This window comes from Citrus sinensis, chromosome 8, assembly GCF_022201045.2.
Source record: "Citrus sinensis cultivar Valencia sweet orange chromosome 8, DVS_A1.0, whole genome shotgun sequence".
In the NCBI taxonomy this organism is placed as follows: domain Eukaryota; kingdom Viridiplantae; phylum Streptophyta; class Magnoliopsida; order Sapindales; family Rutaceae; genus Citrus; species Citrus sinensis.
The window spans coordinates 2,265,143-2,286,497 of NC_068563.1; the positions used below are offsets into that span (position 1 = coordinate 2,265,143).

At 33.3% G+C, this 21,355-nt stretch overlaps 4 protein-coding genes across 4 annotated transcripts; 1 reads left to right on the forward strand and 3 right to left on the reverse strand.

The window, feature by feature from the left end:
• Positions 1–171: 171 nt before the first annotated feature.
• On the reverse strand, positions 172–3,354 carry LOC112499249 (uncharacterized protein At2g23090-like). The gene is made up of 3 exons (XM_025101931.2): positions 3,257–3,354; positions 3,080–3,120; positions 172–435 (listed from the first exon to the last, which is right to left on the reverse strand). The coding sequence occupies exons 1-3, from the start codon at positions 3,327–3,329 to the stop codon at positions 316–318; spliced, it is 234 nt and encodes a 77-aa protein (XP_024957699.2). The 5' UTR covers positions 3,330–3,354; the 3' UTR covers positions 172–315.
• A 2,667-nt stretch (positions 3,355–6,021) lies between these two features.
• Positions 6,022–10,581, reverse strand: LOC102615638 (uncharacterized). The gene is made up of 5 exons (XM_006486883.4): positions 10,018–10,581; positions 9,123–9,281; positions 8,855–9,027; positions 6,584–8,768; positions 6,022–6,456 (listed from the first exon to the last, which is right to left on the reverse strand). Exons 1-5 carry the CDS (start codon positions 10,147–10,149, stop codon positions 6,409–6,411), a joined length of 2,697 nt encoding a protein of 898 aa, XP_006486946.2. The 5' UTR covers positions 10,150–10,581; the 3' UTR covers positions 6,022–6,408.
• Positions 10,582–10,710: 129 nt separating this feature from the next.
• LOC102615941 (probable prolyl 4-hydroxylase 9) lies at positions 10,711–14,630 on the reverse strand. Its single transcript, XM_006486884.4, has 8 exons — positions 14,406–14,630; positions 14,210–14,326; positions 13,549–13,706; positions 13,079–13,181; positions 12,228–12,323; positions 11,633–11,698; positions 11,415–11,534; positions 10,711–11,183 (listed from the first exon to the last, which is right to left on the reverse strand). The coding sequence occupies exons 1-8, from the start codon at positions 14,514–14,516 to the stop codon at positions 11,094–11,096; spliced, it is 861 nt and encodes a 286-aa protein (XP_006486947.2). The 5' UTR covers positions 14,517–14,630; the 3' UTR covers positions 10,711–11,093.
• A 4,683-nt stretch (positions 14,631–19,313) lies between these two features.
• LOC102616231 (uncharacterized) lies at positions 19,314–20,404 on the forward strand. Its single transcript, XM_006486885.3, has 2 exons — positions 19,314–19,567; positions 19,847–20,404. Exons 1-2 carry the CDS (start codon positions 19,503–19,505, stop codon positions 20,154–20,156), a joined length of 375 nt encoding a protein of 124 aa, XP_006486948.2. The 5' UTR covers positions 19,314–19,502; the 3' UTR covers positions 20,157–20,404.
• Positions 20,405–21,355: the final 951 nt, after the last annotated feature.

A 21,355-nucleotide genomic window follows, 5' to 3' on the forward strand; every position in this document is an offset into this window, starting at 1 on the left:
TTTTCAAACATCACGGCCTCCAGTGATTAAAACAGTATTCGTCTATAATTGGGAAGGGCATTTTATTTTCTTGATGAGTTTCATAGCAAAGCAAGAAGCCAAGAAAGAAATGCCAGAGAATTTCAAAGCCCAAAAATCCAAAAGCGAGTACAACAACAACAACAATAACAATTTATCCAGACAGTCATAAAATTCTTTGGCATATATGCTTCTCAAATGCATAAAGAAGCTGATCAAATAGTAGCAAGAGGGATAACAGATACAGTTCCTGGCCAATAATACGAATCTGAGAGTTCTTGTTTCGCAGATTAATTGTCATTTTTTAAGATGGGGAAAGCATGTATACAGATCAGATTTTGGGTGCTTTGCTTCGGCATGTTCCCGGCACTTCACCTCTGATGTGGTACACATGAAGGTCTGCATGCACACCTTGCACTGCATTCCATATCCATGATTCACCAGTTGAATTGTCGGAGGAACCGGCGAGGTTGGCAATAACGGTGAGGAACAACAAGCAAAAAATCAAGTCACAACCTTTGTGCATAAGATGAATAAATCAGCAACAACTTTCACAGCAAAAGAACCACCAAAGTGTAATAAAATTTAAGAAAACAGAACTTAGAAGCATGAAAAGCCCTAGATCCACACCATCTATGGACATCTCATTAAAAATGTTATAAGTATTTGAAATGCTTATCCTAAAACAATCCATATCACTCATTTATACCACTGCAGGTCTGAAATCAGAGTTTTGAGCCTTGTAAGAAGAGTTAATCAAATCGTGCTCCTAAAGCTAGCTGAAGCAGAAAATATTGCCAAGAAAACCTTGACAGTGTCGTGCGTGGAAAATTCTAACCTTAGCAGTGTCCACTAACCTGAATTACACATACAAAAGATTATGCAAGCTGTTATCAACAAGCCTCAACACCATGATACTCATAGATGATCTAAAAAAAGAATGTATAAAGGTATCACTATTTATATGCATCTCAGGAGTCATGTTAATGCCCATATACACTCTGCAAATAAGGAGGTAAAAGTATTGGAATAAAAGAAAAGAGGCGTCTATGATTGAGCACCAAATTGCAGATCCTTTGAGAGACACTATTCCTACTAAGGTAAAGGACACCATCTAAATGTATCCCTTTGAAAAGGCTTTCTTCCATCCATCAATGTCTAGAAGCCACAAGTACCAGCAGATTTACATGTAGATGGAGGAAGATCAAGATTAAAGGCATAAAAAGGTGCCACAAAACAAATTAGTTCGACATTGAATTTCTTACAATTGCACAAAAGGAAGACAAACACTTGGATCATTTCGGAAATTGTAAGTGAACTCCAAATAATAGCTTACATATCCATTAAACTTGAATGATCAACCATAGAATTTTACAGAACTTCCGACATAGCATAAGTTTAATGGTTGCAAGCCAGATTCTGCAACCCACCTTGAACTTTTCACTATCAAAACTTAGGCAGTCAGTGGGATACAAGATGTTGAAGAGTAACTTACAAAAGAAAAACCCTCGAGTCAACTATACTTTACATACAATATAAATTTGATCATGTATTTTCAATCTGTCCATAAAAAATCCTTAATCAATTTAAACTAATATCATGCTTAATTAAATAATTAACTAATTAAGACACACGTCTGCTATTCTTCAACTTGTAATAATAAATCATCCCGCTTAGAAATAAGCGAACGAAGAGAGTGCTGCTAGATGTCTAGAACGGAGAGAGAAAGACAAGAGTATCAGTCTTTTACAATTTAAAAAATTACAAAGCTAATAAAAAAATAATAAAGAATTAAGAGGGAATCGAAACAGATTCCCTTATCAACTTATCCTCACTCTATCTTCGCAAGCATTTCTCTCTCTCGAACGGCTCTCTCAAATGGTACCGCTGTAGACGACACGACCGTCGATGAGATGGTTATCGCCAAAAGTATTATTTCACGATCTCTCTCTCACTCACGCACTCATACATAGGAAAGTGAATAGTAAATTAATATTTGCTCCTTAAATATAAGCCCAATTCAAGCTCTCTAAATACTGCTTTGCTCCCTAAATATTCACACTCAACTTCTCCAACAACAACCTCAAAGCTTCTTTACTTATCTTGCCCGTATAATTCATTGAAACCAAGTAAACATTTAGGAAGCTTGATTTGCAACTTACATTTAAAGAACAAATAACTATTTATTATTCATTTTCCTATATACGAGTGCATGAGTGAGAGAGATCATAAATTAATGCCTTTGGTGACGACCGTCTTGTCAGCCGCGGTTGTGTCATCGTCGGCAGTAGTGCTACTCGAGAGAACCATTCGATAGAGAGAGAAAATGCTTTGCAAAGATAGAGTGAAGATAAGCTGATAAGGGATTCTATTTCGATTTCCTCTCATGGTGTGTTTATTAATCAGTTATCAGAATGGATTAAAATCGAAATGAAGTAGAATCGGAATGAGAAATAGAAATAAGAATAAATTGTTTACTTTAACTATAGAAATTGAAATCGAAATGAACTGGATTACCATTAATATCTTTACTTTATCTTGGAATCGGAATAAATTTGTACCAAATTACCAAACTGACCTTAATTGATGATGATGATGATGATGATGATGATTATTGTTATTATTGACAATAAATTTTTCATAATAATAATAATATATAAAGAAGGATAAAATAAAAATTTTAAGATTTAAACGGAGTAAATGATCACTTTAAAAATGAAATTTCTATTCCCGATAGAGTTCGCCACTTTGATTTTTATTCCGTCTATCATTTAAGCAAATAAACACATCATACATTCTCATTCCTTAATTCTCAATAAGTAAACTAATCATTAATTTTTTTAATTAATTTTAAAATTTTTAAAATTATTTTTTTAAAAAAAAAACTGAGAGATAGAGAAGTGGTGCGCTGCAGTTTCCCGGGTCTTTCTCCCGCCATTCTAGACATTTAACATTTTTTGAACGAAAATACGCTCAAATAACATGATCCAACATGACATGTTAACATATTTTTTTTAAGTAAAAAAAAAAAAATTGGAAACAGAGCATGCAAAGAGACTACCTGGATGTTCATAGCTTTCTTGTTGGTCTCCAGCTGGCTTCCTGCAAAAGAAGCAGCAAACACAAAACCCACATTATCACAGATCATTCCAGAAAAATCATAAGTACTGAAATTGGTTAAATCAACAAAATTTGATAAAACAGACAAAAAAATAATAAAATAAAGAGATGGAGAGACCCTTGGCAGGTCTGTTCCTTTCCACGTGCTTCTCACGTGCCATCTTAGCTTTCTGGCCGTTTCCTCCTCCCATAGCTGATGGCTGATTGATATCGGAAGTAGGGGTGTCAAAAAAGCCCGCCCGGACCGGACCCGGCCCGGACCCGGCCAATTCGGTCCGGGCAAAACCCGGACCGGACCCGCCCCGGACCCGGCCAATCCGGTCCGGGCAAAATCCGGACCGCATGCATATAAAAACCGGATCCGGGTTTGAAATTCTCAAACCCGGACATTTCCGGTCCCGGGTCCGGGTTCAACACAAAAAACCCGAAACCCGGACCGGACCCGGTTTTTAAATAAATTTTAAAAAAATAAATATATTATATATAAATATATAATTATGAATTTATGATATATTGGATGTTATTTAAATTTATTGTGTAATTATTGTGTTTTTGAATTTAATTTATTTATTTTATATATAGATTGAATGAGTTTAAGTTAGAAATTGGATAAATTTAGGTATTAAAAAGTAGATTGAAATAATTTTTATTTATCATTTGTGCAAAATTTGTATTGTTAATGTGTTATATATTTGTATTTGACTATTTTCTTTTTTAAAATTTGAAATTGAATGAGTTTATTTGATTATTTTCTTTTTTAAAATTTGTATTGTTAGAGAAATTTAAAAAAAAATTGAAGAAAAAAATTAAAAAAAAATTAAATTTATCACATGCGGGTTTAAAAAGCCCGGATCAAAACCCGGACCCGAAAGGTGCCGGGCTCAAGCCCGGACCGCACCCGGAAAAACCGGGTTTTAACCCGGGTCTGGGTTTGCATTTCTCTCATCCGGTCCGGTCCCGGGCAACACCAAAACCCGGACCGGACCCGGATTTTGCCAAGCCTAATCGGAAGTGAAGTTTCTGATTCAATTTATATTTTTGGGGAAAAAAATATATATATATATGTTTGTGTGTGAAAAGTTGGAGGAGCAGGAGGATGAAGAGGTGAGCAAAGTGACGGTGGTGAGAATCTTGAATAAATATGAAATTAAATATATATTTTTTCAGAAGTGTCTAGAAGCTAAAGGGTGGCGATAGTTGTGGGGAAATTTTTAACCAAACCCTAAATAAATTGACATTTTACCGCACACCTAAAAAATTGACGTGTTGTATCGTATCCTTAATTTTATTAATTTTTCAGTTATTTCTAACGGCTCCGTCAAATTTTTGATTGCTCCTTTATATAGAAAAACAAAAACAAAATTTTTAGCTCATTTAATTTTTTTAAGGTTTTTTTTTTCAATTGTAATAAAAAAAATTTCTTATTACATGTACATTGTCACTACTATTATTTTTCCTTTAATTTTTTAAAGATTTTTATTTCAATTGCAATAAAAAAAATTTTCTTATTACATGTACATTTGTCACTACTATTATTTTTCCTTTAATTTTTTTAAGATTTTTATTTTAATTGCAATAAAAAAAAATTTTGTTACATGTACATTGTCACCACTATTATTTTTCCTTTAATTTTTTAAAGATTTTTACTTCAATTGCAATAAAGAGAATTCCCACCATTAAAATTAATTTAAAGAATGAACTTCTAATTTTACCCCTCCACCGTTAAACTTAACTGAGAAAATAACGGAATTGGGGGCGCGGTGCAACAAGTTAAATTTGTTAGGGATACGGTGTAAAATGTCAATTTATTTAGGGGTAAGTTAAAAATTTCCCATATTTTTATACTATACTTTTTTTAAATTGCTCTATTTCTAAAAAATATTTAAAAAATCACATAATTTTTTTAAATTTTTAAATAAATAAGAATTTTAGTGAATTAGTTACCAAAATCCATATTCTTTGGTGATTTTAATTCCCTTATTCTATTTAACTATTAAAATTACTTGAGCCTAAAATTTATTTGATTATTTTATTCTTTTAAGGTAAAAGTATCAAAATTTTACTTTAATTTTATTTTTTTATACAAAATTTATTATTTCTAAATGATGTGTTGATACTACTTTAATATTATGATTATTAATCTTTAATTAAACTAACATATTATGTTTTATAGTATAATAATCATGTAAAATATCAGAATTCAAATTTATCTAATTTACATATAGAATATTAATAATTATTTAGATTTTATTTAAAAATATTAAATTACATGTTACAAAATTAAATACTTAAACTATTAGATAGAAATTCCTATAATTCTTGGGGTGACTTGATTATTTTATGTCATTAAGAGTATAATAATCAAATAGAGTTTATGTTAAAACAAACTTACCGTTTAAAGAAATCTTAGTAAGAAAAAAGTTATAAGAATTATTTAATTGATTAATTGTGTGAATTATTTTTTTGATTTGTATTTATAAAAAATAATGTAAATTTATTTTAAATATTTTTTTGTAAGTGGGGTAATTTACCCAAATGGTGGGATGGACATATTTTTATTAGTTTTGTGGGGCCCGTTGTTTTTATATAATTACAGATGGACTCAATAGTTTAAACATATTGAATACTTTTCTGACCAAGAGGAAAAAAATGATTTGAGGAGGAACAAAAATCAGTAGAAATTGTCTGCATTAATAGTACAATAAAAGTAAGTACAATGAAAATAAGGGTCTTTCACCAATAAAATCTTATCTAGTGGATTTGAAATTCTTCTCATACTCTTTACATATTTCAAAGGAGAAAAATGAAACAATGTCGCTTTACCTTTGGGAGGGCAAAATTTGGAGGATACCAGAAAGTTATTAATTCACATTCTCCGTACTCTTTACAGTAGGAACCATTCTTTTGAAGGGTTCATCAAATGATCTTTTAGCTAATATTCCAATGAACCAACCAATATCTTAAAGACAAATAAAAGAATATGATCATTTCTGATATACACAATGTTTTTACAGTAGGAACCATTCTTTTGAAGGGTTCATCAAATGATCTGTCGCTAATATTCCAATGAACCAACCAATATCTTAAAGACAAATAAAAGAATATGATCACATTTCTGATATACACAATGTTTTTGCATAGTGTGTTTCGATTCTGAAAGAAGCATGATTCTAGCTATCATGCAAAAATGAACAGTATGAACACTTGAGAACACAAAGGATGGGGCTATATCACAATTGATGAGGATATGGCGAAGGGAAGTTACAACCCCTACATTGCGTGCCTCCTTTCCTCTTCTTCAGCTTTAATCCAAGCAGCCTGAAAATTAAGGAACAAGAACATACAAACCCTTATCATAGGATTTCAAGCATGCCGCAGAAAGATAACTGAAACTGAAAAGAAAAATGAAATAACAAAATAATAAGCAAATAATGAGAAAAGTTGCCTTGTCTCGTTCAAGTTTAGAGAGATGTGGCTTAATGGAGTTTCCTAAGCTTAGGCCTCCCCATGCTTCTCGTAACTCTCTCTCCCTTGCTTCTCTCCGACTTACAGAGTGGCGGTGATTCCTGTAATTTTTTCCAGCTTCCATTTTCTCCCTCTCCAACCTGTGCACTGGCTTAACCAATATCTTGTCAAGACTATCTATTGTCTCTTCATTTCCAGCCGTTGTATCTTTGTTTTCAATTTCAGAAAATCTGTCATCTTCCTTATTCAAGTCCCTATTTTCTTTCCCATCTACTACTTCTCTGCTGAAAGAAGAAATTCCATTCTTCTTGTTCAACTCGGCCGCCCTGCCTCCTTCAACTGGGTCATTATTTCTTCTGCTCTTAGCTTCCTGAACCTCCTTTTCAAGTCTAGAGACATGTTTCACAAGAAACTTATCTAGACTGGGGACTTCGGGAGCAGCTGCCTTCTTGTGAGTTGCTGCCACTTCATTTGGCTTTGCTCCTGCTTCTTGTTTCTTAGAGACAGTATCAGAGTTATTTCCGGAGTTCTTGTTTGCTTCTCCAATTGAATCATTATATCTTCTGCTCTTGGCTTCTTGGACCTCCCTTTCAAGTCTCGAGACACGCTTCACAAGAAACTTATCTAGACTAGGGACTTCTGGAGCATCTACCTTCCTGTGAGTTGCTGCTTCATTTGGCATTGCTCCTGCTTCTGAGTTCTTAGAGATAGTTTCAAAGTTATTTCCTGAGTTCTTCTTTGCTTCTCCAAATGAATCATTATTTCTTCTGCTCTTGGCTTCTTGGACCTCCCTTTCAAGTCTCGAGACACGCTTCACAAGAAACTTATCTAGACTGGGGACTTCTGAAGCATCTACCTCCTTATGATTTGCTGCTTCATTTGGCATTGCTCCCGCTTCTGGGTTCTTAGAGATACTTTCAACGTTTCCTGAGTTCTTCTTTGCTTCTCCAATTGAATCATCATTTTCCCTGCTCTTGGCTTCTTGGACCTCCCTTTCAAGTCTCGAGACATGCTTCACAAGAAACTTATCAAGACTGGGAATTTCTGGAACATCTTTCTTTGAATAAGTTCGTTCTACATTTGGAACCCCTCCTGCTTCTGAGTTCTTACAGACTATTTTGAAGTTATTCCCAGGTTTCTTCTTTGCTTCCTCTATTTCTTTTGTGAACTTCGAAGAATGCTTAAGAAGATCACATCCCAATTCTGAAGTACTCTCAGATTGAACAATTTCACTATCTACCTTGACCTCTCCATCCTCACTATTTTCAATAGGATTCTCCCCACCAATTGCCTTAGATGATTTACTAATTCTGGAATTTTTGGCTTCTTGCACCTCTCGTTCAAGTTTTGACATGTGCTTAACCAGAAACTTGTCTAGACTCGGGAATTCTGACTCAATTTGCTTCCTTCTAACTGACCCATTCATATAATATTCAAGGTTGGCAGTTCTCATTGTTCCTGCTCCCAAGGAAGATGTTCTCCGGGAATTAGGAACTGAAGTGGAAGGCAAATCAGTCGCAGAGTTTGGATGCATCTTACTGTTTTCTACTTCAGCTAAGGCAGCATTTAAACCACAAGTTGCAACTATAGTGGCAAGGGATGAAAGTTCATCTTCTTGCAAACATTTAAGTCTCTCAAGCATCATCTCTATGAGATTGGCCCTGTTAACCTTTTCAGATGACAGCCTCCTCTTTGATTTGCTCTGCATCATCCCAAGAACTGGTTCCTTAGCATCCAAGTTTTGAGAGCCAAAATCATTCTTTTTGGACTCCATTTCAAGTTCTGACCCAGACTCTGATTCACACTCCGAAGAAAACTCTGGTAATTCCTGATTACTATCACCTGTGTCAGGATTCTCGCAGATTTTATGCAATAGGTCCTTGAATTCATCTTTACTAAAGGGAGCACAATTTGCAAGCCTGACAAATGCAGTTTTAACTGCTGCAGCTACTTCTCTATCTACCTCAAATGCAGTATCAAAAGATGCTATAATTTTATGAGTGGTAGACCCTCCTCCATTTGCAGACGTTTCAATTTGATAATGTGTTTGAGGACAATTTGGCTTATCATACATGATAACTCCAATGGCTCCTGCTGCTTCAAAAGCTTCAGCTGCAGCTTTCTCAGATTTCAAAAGAAGGTCTTCTGCTTCTTTGCTTTGTATCCTGCAAAGAAGAATGATAGTTTAATTGTATGACAGAGAACTATATTTATTGAATATTCGTCTCCTCTCGTATACACAAACTATTACCTTGCTGCTTTAAGTATTCGACACCAAGATGCTTCCACCAGTGTAGCTTTCCGAGCATCCATTGCTTTATGTGCAGCCTCTCTTGCTGCCATTTTCTCCCTCAAAACTCTACAGTAATGTGGATTTGTATCACCTAAAGTTTCATCAAGAGTTAAATTCATGCCATCAACTTCCTGAAATAAAAAGCATTAATGTTAGCACTTTTAACTTGCAAGAAAAATCAAAATTTACAAGTCCTTTCATCAATAAAAAACAATTGTGAAACAACCTGCAGCATTTTTATCTTCCTTTTCAAATAGGAGTCCACCTTCTTCCGCGGAAACCAGTTGAGAGGAGAACTATTACGGTGACGAGGCTTCTTAATTTGTGCTGTACACTTGTTTAGAGCATTCCATGTTGATTGGTTGTTCCCTTTAGGTGATTTACCCTACATTATTCAAGTAGAAAGAATTATGAAACAAAAGGGGGAAAAATTTACTGAACTCAAATGCTGAATAACTAAACAACACAAGAGAATTAGCAAATGAGAAATGATCGGGATGTTGCAATTGATATCCACACACTAAATATGGTAGTAAAAGGAAAAATTACTCAATATCAGATTGAAACCGGACCCTCTCGATGCAATGCTTGTGATTAAACCAAGTAATTAACAAATTCAGAATCGCAAGCCTAGTTACATATTAAGTGGAAAATAAGATCAAATTTTAACGATTCCCCTATCATCATTGTCATGTTCTTCCAAAGTAATTTAGAATACAAACACAACCGTACCCTCACAATTCAATTTTAAGAAACTTTTTTTTTAATTAATATATTACTGTTATATGTTCCCGACAAAAGACCCAATGTCAGAGTAACTACAAAAAAGGCACTATAAAGATAAAACCCCAGCATCGAAAAAATTCAGTTCATATTTAAATGATTAATTCAAACATTAACAAAGGAGAAACATAATATTGGTAAGCCCTATTTACACTGAAGACAAGTTAATAAACACTTCTGATTTTGATTTTTTCTCTTTTAGGGTTTTGCACTTAATCATCCACATAGAAAATACTACAAAATCCTAACGTTCAAACCACACAATTTCAAGAAATCAAAGAAAGGCAAAAATTAACAAGAACCCAAATCTTGAAACTGATTTAACACAAAGAATGCACCTTCCCAACTCTGGAATTTGCCGATACGGGGTCGTCTCGATCACTGTCTTTGTTAGAAGAATCAGTAAATTTCTCGTCGCTGTGCTTATCTGAGACTGATATGCAACCCATGTCCAAGCACCCAAGATCCATTGTTAAATCTTACACCAATTGCAGACTCAAGAGCGACTGATTGTTTAAGAAATTGAAGCTGTTGATTGGAAGAAAAATGGGATTTTTAAGAGAATGTAAATAATTTTTTTTTTTTGTTTGATTGTTTTTGGGGAATTGAGACTGGTTCTGTGTATTTTAAACCTTCAAGTAGCCGTTACAAAGGCGAGGGTTTCGGTTGCAACGGTCGTTTTGAGAAATCCAAAAGAGTAGTTATCAAGTACATTGGCTTGTAATGGTAATCGTGGTAGGAACCACTGTCAACTTGACACGTGAGGCATCTATTGATTTGGATTTCATGCAGCTTCCGTAAATTTTTACTAAGCATGTACTCCAAAAAAACCATATTAATATAAAATTAAGTGATTTATGCGGTTGATAAGATTTTTCGTATTTTTTCAACCCATTTACGCACCCCCCCAAAAAAAAAAGGTCAAAATTGGTGAAGGAAGGCATATTAACGGAAAAAATAGATTACAAAATAAGTTAGTACATATCTGTGCAGTTTCTAAGGAAATAAGCGAATCAAAATCAACACATCACTGCAAATTAAAACATATTCATACTGCTCCTAAGAGTAAGAGGGGCAGAAAGTAGTTCTGATAAGAGTTGTTACTTTACACGATCAATTATTTCTTCTTCTTTGACATTTTCTAACATAAATGATATACATCCATGAGTGTCCTGAAATTACCCCCAAATAAAATGAGACACTTATTTTTTAGAAACTGGAAAGAAACTAAGTAATATGGTAACCGCAACGATAAACACGTGAAATTGGCTGTTCCTTCTCTTCTGTAACTCAATCTTCAGCCATGAAACTTATACACTACGGCATCTAACCATAAAGATGAAAGAGGGTTGGCATGGTAGTCATACTTAGTCCACTTGCTCTTCATCTCTAATCCACTTAGTAGCCACCACAATTAGTCCTCGTGTTGTTCTTGATCTCTAATCCACTTTGTAGCAACCCATTTCTCCCCTTTGATCACCGGACAGCTTCCGTGAAGTGATGTCTGCAAGAGCATTCAACAGATTAGGGATATGAGAAACCAAATTGCAAAGGCTAGAATTATAGCAACTCCAACCCCACGTCAAATAAATCTATCGAAACATCAATAATACAGGGCAAAAGAAAACATGTTTGGAAGGTTATAACTTATAACAGCTTAATTGTATCCAATGAGGAATATATGAATAATTTAATAAATGCATCAAATATGGATTTAAAAACAAGTAAAGGTTACCCGATCAATTGTGCCATTTGGAAACAATGAATAAAATAGCAGTCCATCTCCTCTCCGTGGCTTCACTTTTAAACCAATGCATTTTTTGTAATCATAGCCCGAATCTAGAAATATGCCATTCTACAAATCGATGTAGTAAGGTGAGTGCAAAGCAGTAAAAATGAATGACTAATACTTTAAGTCGGTCAAATAATAAGCCGTGATATTTGCAAATCTACCTCAAATGGGAACATGGTTTCTCCACCTTCCTCAACATCAGACAGATACAACAAGAAGGAAGCCAACTGCAAGAGATTAATTAGAAAAATGGTGTATATCTTGAGCACTACAATTTAACAAGGAAATAGATCAAATCTAGCTGTAAAAGAAAGTGATTTCAGCACATTTGTACTACTTTTGTTTGTTTTACACGATATTCAAGCTGGTGAAACCAATTTCAAATATTCTAAAAGAATCCACCAACTTTACTAAAAGATAAAGTGGAAACAGTCAGCCCAATTGGCAAGACTAGCATTTGCACTTTTACTTCATTCCTTGCTTGAACAACTGGAATGATAACTAGAGTGGAAGAAACTAGTTTCTACCAAAAACTCTTTCCCAGCCCCCCCACCCCAAAAAAAAAAAATTTACTAAAGCAAGTAATCCTAATTCCAATATAGCATGTATTAACCAACTGAGACCAGAGAAATACTAGCAAAAGTAGGCCAAGGTTTTTAATGGTGATCTAGTAACACCTGTTAATTGACAAATGTTGTGGCTGACTGACTGAACAATCACATGATGAACTGAAAGATATTTTAGTAAGTGATTTACCCTTTGGCTCATTTGTGGGCCATATTCAGCTGGGTTGAATGCATCATAGTGAGAATCATATTTCTGCCCAATCTCATATCTCAAAACATTGAACGCCTGCATTGGAGGAATTAAAACAGATACATAATTGATAGAAATTGGCAGGAACAAAACAAGTGAAACCATAAAATGAGGAAATAGGGAAATAAAAGAGATGCATATCAAGAGTAGAAACTACATGTTACACCAAAATTTTACTACTCAAGTAATGTGGCAATTGAACTGTTATATCAGCAGTGCGGAACTAGTTGTTAAAACACTTGAGGTACAGCTTGGAGAGTAGTAATATACATCCTATCATAAAATTGGGGTTTCAAACCAATTAACTAATAATATTATTACACAAATATACATATCTCAATTGGAATGAATGCAATGCAATCTAAAGATCTGATCAACTACAGCCTGCGACTAAGGTAAAAGCACCAATGAAACAGAAGAAAAACAGATCAAGTCAGCAAATTTTGAACAAGCGTTCAATCCTATAGGGTGACTGACTAGGATTTTCTCTAACCCCTATCACTAAGACAAAGCCCACCCATCCTACCAATTTATCAGTCAGCAGGGATGAAGTAACGGCACTTGCATGTTTCAAAGGTCAACAACTGCCATGAAATCCATGAACATAATAATTCCTCGTTTCTATATACCAAATAAAATCTAAGTAGAAAAAGATCATTGAAGCAAACTGAAAGTAACATTTAAACCTATATGCACAGTATCTACATTATTCCCTTGGACTTCAACTCCCAACTTTAATGATTGACTACACCCCATAGAAAACAAATGAAAAATTTTCTAACAAATCAAACCTCTCCATGGGTCTGTGGTAGCATTGTAGCTCTTGCAATCTTGTGCTCTATCGACTCCAAGATTCCGGTTTTATCTTCAGATGCACTGATAAATGTTCCGGAGCTGTTACAAAAATGTACAAACCAACAAACATAAGTTCTAAAATCAGAAACCAACAAATTTTTTATAATTGCGCCTAAACTGTTACCGAGGAAATTACAAAACAATATCACAAGTTCTACAAGCAACGGCCAAAAAATGGTTTACATCAATAATTAGAGTTAGAAACAATGACTTTTAAGATGACCTGAATAACTCACTTATCTCTGGTAAAATGACCCAAAGGCTACTGGACTATTTGGTCTGTAAATTGTATGAAATTTACTCATTATATCAGACTATCAGTTACTGTATTCAGTGGAGGTATACTCATCGAGCACAAAATAAAAATCCTCAAGGGTACAGCAGCATAATAAATATAAGAGAATACCTTGTTCTAGTCCCCTTTGTACTCTCAACAGTTTCTCCCTGCCGCAAAGCCAGCTGAGATGGCTTAAGACGTTTCTTCGCCGTCGCAATAATACTTTGGCATTGTTCTGCACTTGCAAAGTTAGGAAAATAAAGAGCCCGTGGACGCCAACTTAATACCTGCATTCAGTAATAAGAATCCCTCCAATGAAATCAGTTAAAACTGTAAACTATCGGCAAACAGATCCAAAGAAACAGTTCACAACCACACATCTCTTAAGCCACCAACAACAAAAATAATACCCAATTTAGCAATAGCCCAAATAAAGACCCCTGCCTCTATATTTCAAAAGACCTCCCTATACTTCAAACACGGAAGATATATTTGAAACTTTAAAGCATCTACTTAATCATGAAAGCACCAACCTCAGATCTCTCCTACCACATTGAGAGATTTTACCAATCAAGCCAAATGGTACCCACACGTCAACCCACTTTTACTTCAACAGTTTTGTGCTTTCATAAACACACCCTTTTAATTCTTGGTTTTTAATATTAATTAACCACCACCAACCCTTATACTTGACGGCTATTAATTTCATTTACCAACTAATTATACCCAATTTAGCTCTAAGCTAATATACTACACCATTTCTCACAAATAAAATTTAAAAAAAAAAAACCTGAAACGGAATTGATTGAATAGAAGCATCTCCAGTTTCGCCATGTGGCAGTCCACTCTCATTCTCCTTCTCCACCACTTCAAGTGTTCTCAACTTGGGCCGTATGCTGGGCACATCCTGTAAATAAAAACCAAACAACAAAATGACCAAAAGAAATAAAAGATCATTGTTTCTGAATCAACCAAAAATTAAATACCCGAGAGAGGAAAGTGGATCCATAGAAGCCAGCAAGGAAGAAAAATGAGCATAAGAGTAACGCAGTTGGTAACCCTAGCTTTGTACTCGATCTCTTTGCTTTGCCTTTCATCTATAAAAATTTCTTCTTTGTTGATCTTATTTTTCTCTCCTATTGTTTTTGTTTTTAGTGTTTTTGTTTTTGTCGCGTTTTCTGTTTCCTCTGTTTTTCCTTCTTTTCGAAAGTCAGAGCTGCGCGTGTGCATTTGTTTGTATTTCAACGACGGCACGGAACGCGTTAATGGCGGGAGTTCATTTTTTTTTTTGTTTCCTTTTTTGACGTCATAATTAGATAACTAAACGATTATTAGTTTATTACCTTTTATCTTTATTTAAAACTTAAAAACCTCTGACTTATCTCTATATCACGTAAACGAGTATAATAAAAGATTTCACATTATATTTTAAAAAATAAAAGTAAATTTTATTTTTAAAAATGTTATTTTTGTAGTGGGATGGTGAAGTTTTGTCTCATTATTTTTATTATGCATGTGAATATCAAAAATTAGCTAAAGATGTGAAGTTTTATCTAACTGAAATTACGAACTTTGTTTTGTATGCACTGTTAATGAGTGGATGGAGTGATTGAAAGAATAATAGGAAAGAATATTTTAGGATAAGATGAAAAATTAGCCTAATCTAGCTTTGATTTAATAAAGGATCTTGTTACCTTACATAATTATGTAAGGTACATAAATCTTCCACAACTATCGATGAAAATCTAATGGTCGTGGAAATATAAAATAATATAATCTTATTATTTTTACAGCTCATCAAACAATTGTGGAAAGATTATATACCTTACCTTATTATGTAGGGTAATTAAAACCTTTAATAAAATGTACAACCTCAAATTATAACATCCGAGTGGCGAGCCAATGGTCTCACCTCCCCTGGTTCTTCACTTGGGGATTCAATTTAATTTCCATTGCTTAAAGTCTCCCCTCAATTCAATTAATTTCCTCTCCCACATTTATGAGTAGAGGTTAATACATCTCCCCATATATAGTGAAGTAGAGAGATTTTCGAGCATAGCTCCTAGATCTTTATCCTAAACTATATGATCCCTCAAGGGACCTAACTAAAGTAATTTTTTAAATAGTTTTCAAAAATTAGTTTAGACTTTATTCATCCTTTACTTTTAAAATAAATAAAAAATATTTAAAGAATATTCATTCATTTAACAATAATCCAAATTGTGTACTTATAAAAAAGTATAATAAAAGATTTCACGTTATATTTAAGAAAAAAATAAAAGTAAATTTCATTTTTTAAAATTTAATTTTTGTAGTGGGATGGTGAAGTTTTGTCTCATTATTTTTATTATGCATGTGAATGTCAAAAATTAGAGAAAGATGTGAAGTTTTATCTAACTGAAGTTACTAACTTTGTTTTGTATACACTGTTAATGAGTGGATGGAGTGATTTGAAAGAATAATAGGAAAGAATATTTTGGGATAAGATGAAAAAATTAGCCCAATCTAGCAATTAAGGATCTTGTTACCTTACATAATCATGTAAAGTACATAAATCTTCCACAACTGTTTGATGAAAATCCAACAGTTGTGGAAATATAAGATAATAAAATTTTATTATTTTCACAACCGTTAGATGTTCATCAAATGGTTACGGAAGAGTTATGTATCTTACCTTATTATGTAAGTTAACTATAACCTTTAATAAAATTTACAACCTCAAATTATATCATCCCTGACAATTGGCGAGCCAGTGGTCTCACCTCCCTTGGTTCTCCACTTGGGGATTCAATTTAATTTCCATTGGTTAAAGTCTCCCCCAAATCCAATTAATTTCCTCTCCCACATTTATGAGTAGAGGTTAATACATCTCCCCATATATATTGAAGTTGAGAGATTTTCGAGCATAACTCCTAAATCTTTATCGTAAACTATATGATCACTCAAGGGACCTAACTAAAGAAATTTTTAAATAGTTTTCAAAAACTAGTTTAGACTTTATCCATCCGTTTACTTTTAAAATAAATAAGAAAGTATTTAAAGAATATACATCTATTTAACAATAACTCAAAATGTGTACTTATATATCCAAAAGAACAAAAAAGTTTGTCACTTCAAATGTAGATTTTCAACATTACTAATGAAGTAATTATGATTAAGTAGTGATATATGTACAAATTTTATAGTCCAACTAATGTATCACCGATATATTATTGATAAAAAAAAGTGATGATGCAAAAAAGACTAATTATCACATGACTATATAAGATAATGTCACATGAATTAGAATAAAAATTTAATTAAATAGATATCATTATTGAAATGGTAAAAGTTATTGTTTGAGTGATTTTTTTTAAGTTTCTATTGACACTTATAATGAAAAATTACTTAAATCAATTTTGTGAGAAAGACTTGAACTCTGTAATAATTGAAGTGATTTACCATTGATTATTACATGTTCATACTACGTTAAATTAATAATATTATGGTATAAAATTTACATCTAACTCGTGTAAAACTTGATGTAATACATTCAAATTGGTGTTACATAATTATCACATCACATTCATTAAATACAAATTTTGTGTTAAATATGCATTACTTGATCATTCAAAATCTACCATAATACAAAGTTCGGCTTTAGATTGCACTCAAAACATATTTGTTATTCATGATTCATGAATGCTTTCCAATAATCAATGCTTCAATAGTATTGTTAGGTCTAATATTTATCACTTATCATCATCATATGATTAAAATGAATTAAAAAAGTAATATTTGTTATAATATCAAAAGCGCTCGCCATCCATGAGTTTTTTAACATTCCTATAAAAAAAATAATTTATGAGCAATTATATATTCTATCAAAAGGACAAAGTTGACTAATTCGGCTTTAGAATTAGGGATGGCAATGGGGAGGGGACCGATCTCCCCGTACCCATCCCCGATATTTTGCGTATGTCCCCATCCCCTCCCCGTCCCCGTCAGAATTACTTGAGAGAATCATCATCCCCTCCCCGAATAATAACAGGGGATCTCCGAGGGTCCCCGATCCCCGAATAACTAATATATTTTTTTTCGATTTTGAGTTAAATCATATTAAAATAAAAAATTCAAATAAAAGTAAAGTTCAAAATATATCTTAAATTAATATCTATTACAAAAGTCACATACATTAAATTAGTAAGTAACGCAACATGCAATGGATACAAACTTCTTTTACAAACTATCATGAACAAATTAATAGTCTAATACAAAATTGTTACAAATAAAATCGAATTTAGATTCAAAATTAACTTTTTCAATGGTGGCGTGGGCACTTTATAAATGTGGACTATTCCCTTTACAACATAATAGTTAAATCGGAGCAAATCAAAAGCAAATATTAGATTAGATTAGATTAGATATTAAAATTGTGATTCGCTGTGGGCAATTATAACATCTAAAATTAAAAAAAAAATAGATTTACGTTTAAAATATTTAAAGAATATTAAAATTTAAAAAAATGTTTGGCTAATAGAATCTACTCGGTCTTTTTAATGTCCTAAATAAAAATTTAGAACTTTAATTAGCTAATTAGGCCTAAAAGTTTAATAATATAAATATTTTGATATTTTTTATTTTTACCAATATTTATAATTTTATAATTTATTTACTAGTAATTTTAAAAAATTAAAATAAAATTAAAAATTAAAATGGGGAAATGGGTAGGGGATGGGGATTCCACCTCATCCTCGTCCCCTCCTCGAATAAGAAATTAGGTATGAAATTATTCTCATACCCTCCCCGAATGAGGAAAATCTCCGAGGGTACCTGTCCCCGTGGGAATTTTTGCATTCCCTATTTAGAATGCACTTAAAACATATTTACCATGCATGGTTTTCAAGAATCAAAATCATTCTTGGGTATGATTTACTATTTAGCAAATGAGTAAAATTTTAAATAAATTAACGTGAAAAATTTGTCAGAATAAGAAAAGCACTCATGGTGCATGAATTTCGAACAAGCATCTAACGAGCACTTATTTCAAAAGCTAGCACTAGAAAGTACTTCAAAAAATAAAAAATGAACGTATCTTTATTCTAACCTCGTGACATTAAACCACTGCGGAAAAGGTTTTAAATTATGTTAAGTACATTCCAAATTAAAGCATACTTTCAATTCTTATTAATTTCTCCAAAAAAAAAAAAATTGTTTACTTCAAAATACGGGCTAAAGTACGATACAAGGCATAATTTCTTTCGCATAGAAAACTCTACAACTCAACCTTAGATTAAATGTTCATGTATTTTATGCACTTGTTTTAAAAATTAAATCGTTTATTATTTGAATACATATTATGAAGCAAGTTTATTGAAATTCACAATCAGAAATTTATCAGACCTCTTAAAATATTTGGAAGAATATCTTTTTGATTTAATTACACAGACAAAAAGAAAAAGAAAAAAAAAAAGGAACCTATTGGGGCCACCGTTTGAGCCTCAACCATCCAAGTATAGCACAAAAATTAACCCTTCATTACAAGATTAATTCTCTGATCTGCTTTTGTTCGCCGCGTAAAGGACTTGAGGAAAACAACCAATCACATGCACACACGTCTAATCGCCAGTCTTCTTCGCACGCATAACGCAAATATTCTGAAATACTTAAAACAGTCAAAGCACCAATACCAGTATACCACAGTCCTTTCCTTTGAGCCATTAATGGAGAGCATATCCTGTGTCGATGTTTATTAAGCCACAGATTGTCAGATTGTGATAGTAGTACAGTACCCCACGCTTTCCCCGCGTCTTCATATGTAGAAAAAAAGCACTTTTCCAGTTGCGCTTTCGCTTTATTCAGAAGCACTTTTATCTCCAAGCATGCATTGATCATCAGATCACGTACAATGGAACTTATTCTTCACCATACAGTGAGTACTCAATGGGGACTACGGAATATAGATACTTCGACCGATCACTATATCTATTGAGCAAAGAGATAGAGGCTTTCAATTAACCCCACGTTGTTTTAAAATTAATCTTGCTAAGAACGAACGTTAAGCCTCTGTTCTTGAATCGTTTGAATTAATCAAGATCGGTTCTATGTTTCTGCAACCAGTGATCATGGCAAGAGCTGGGATCACGAGAGCACAGATGGCAACCCTAAGGTAACGTCAGTACTGGATTATTAATTAACTACTTCAATTTCATGATTTAATTAATTTTGAAACAAATATTCATTTGCGAGTGTTGCATCAGAGAGACACGAAAATATTAGGTACGTACTCTCTTTATGTGCATACAATACTTCCATCACGTGTACCCTTTAATTAAATAGGTTAAAAAAAAAGGATCAGAGAGTATACAGCAGGAGGACAAAAATTTTCTTGAGAAACTTAATGTGGTTAGTTTTTGTTTGTTAATTAACATTATTATTTTTCATGCAGGTTACCTAATAAGCAAGTTTATTATCGCGGCCTTACCAAAACTGCCGAAGCAGTGCTAGATGATGATGATGATGGTCAACAAGAAAGCTTTACAAGAAATTCATCAAGAGGTGAGAAGATGAACAATTCAAAGGAGAGTTTGGTAAATTGGATCCCACATCCTCGTTCAGGAATATATGTTCCTCAAGGCCATGAGCGGGTGATGGACGATGTTCCAATCAACGCGGCTTCGTTTGGCCATCGGACTTTCTGGCTGAGGAGCGATGATGGTGTTGAAAAACCAAACCCTGATTATGATTATAGCCCTTAAGGTACTACTGATTTAGAAGAATGCCCTAGTGAGTAATTAGATCAATTTAATATGTTCCACTAGAGATCAATTGATCCTATTACTAAATGATAGATTTAATGAGAAGATAAATGCAACACGGGTTTGTGCTTGCATTGGCATGCACTACTGTGCCCTAAATAATGTAGCGTGAAGCAAAAATGAAAACTCAGTTGTTTGATGCTCAGAAAATTTAGAGGAAAATAATCTGAATCTGGATTTTTATTCAACGAGAAAATATCTTAATACATCACTATTTATAGACAAATCTTAAGCTTGATTGATACGTAACTAATTCAGTATTAATTAAACTTAAGCTAGCCAAACTTTAGCTCAATGCGTTTTGAATTGACTTTCTTCTTCTCTAAATAATGAACTGTCCTAACATCCCCCTCAAACTCAAGTGGCATAAATGTACACTGGGTTTGGATCTCAAATAATTGTTTTTTTTTTTTATCAAGTTATTTTCCACATAGATACAACATGCACCAATTGAATTTCGATCATCTAAGTCACATGATCAATTAGCATCACTAAACCAGCTAACTTCATGTCTCCATCTCGAATTAATCTCAATCCATAACCTTACGTAACTTTTTAAGTATCTCAAAACTCTCTTACATGCATTTAATTGTTGAATTGTATGAGATGATACATATTGACTCAACTTGTGTACAACAAAAACAATATCAAGTCTTGTTAGTACCAAATATTGTATACTTCCAACAGCGCTTCTACAAAGAGTTGGATCTTCAATGTAATAGCTAAGATCGCTTTGTTCTTTTTTTTTTTTAACTCACTCGGTGGAGTGTCCATCCTTTTACATTCTAACGTATCAACATTGGCCAACAAATCTCTTATATAGTTTCTTTGTGATAGATAAATGCAATCTCTATCATATAAACCTTCTATCCCATGAAAGTAAGACAATGTTCCCAAATCCTTCAATGCAAAAACAATACTGAACTGGGACATGGATTTCTGATTTTGCACTATTTGGCCTTGTAATATTTAGGTATATGATCAACATATATCAATACCATAATTAAGAGATGTTTTGCTTCTTCTTAAGAATAATGAAGTATCAACCTTGGAATTCACAAATCCTCGTTGCAACAACAATCCTTTAAGTTTCTTAAATCAAGCTTTAGGGACTTGTTTGAAATTCAAACCATATAATG

Excerpts from the sequence above, each read along its gene's own strand:
- LOC102616231 (XM_006486885.3), top strand. The coding sequence starts at position 19,503 with ATGTTTCTGCAACCAGTGATCATGGCAAGAGCTGGGATCACGAGAGCA. Across the intron at positions 19,568-19,846 it reads GCACAGATGGCAACCCTAAG|GTTACCTAATAAGCAAGTTT; the intron begins GTAACGTCAGTA and ends TTTTTCATGCAG.
- LOC102615638 (XM_006486883.4), bottom strand. The coding sequence starts at position 10,149 with ATGGATCTTGGGTGCTTGGACATGGGTTGCATATCAGTCTCAGATAAG. Across the intron at positions 9,282-10,017 it reads CAAATTCCAGAGTTGGGAAG|GGTAAATCACCTAAAGGGAA; the intron begins GTGCATTCTTTG and ends TGAATAATGTAG. Across the intron at positions 9,028-9,122 it reads GGAAGATAAAAATGCTGCAG|GAAGTTGATGGCATGAATTT; the intron begins GTTGTTTCACAA and ends TTTTTATTTCAG.
- LOC112499249 (XM_025101931.2), bottom strand. The coding sequence starts at position 3,329 with ATGGGAGGAGGAAACGGCCAGAAAGCTAAGATGGCACGTGAGAAGCAC. Across the intron at positions 3,121-3,256 it reads AAGGAACAGACCTGCCAAGG|GAAGCCAGCTGGAGACCAAC; the intron begins GTCTCTCCATCT and ends CTTCTTTTGCAG. Across the intron at positions 436-3,079 it reads AGAAAGCTATGAACATCCAG|TGCAAGGTGTGCATGCAGAC; the intron begins GTAGTCTCTTTG and ends TATGGAATGCAG.
- LOC102615941 (XM_006486884.4), bottom strand. The coding sequence starts at position 14,516 with ATGAAAGGCAAAGCAAAGAGATCGAGTACAAAGCTAGGGTTACCAACT. Across the intron at positions 14,327-14,405 it reads GATCCACTTTCCTCTCTCGG|GATGTGCCCAGCATACGGCC; the intron begins GTATTTAATTTT and ends TTTTATTTACAG. Across the intron at positions 11,184-11,414 it reads CAAATGGCACAATTGATCGG|ACATCACTTCACGGAAGCTG; the intron begins GTAACCTTTACT and ends ATGCTCTTGCAG.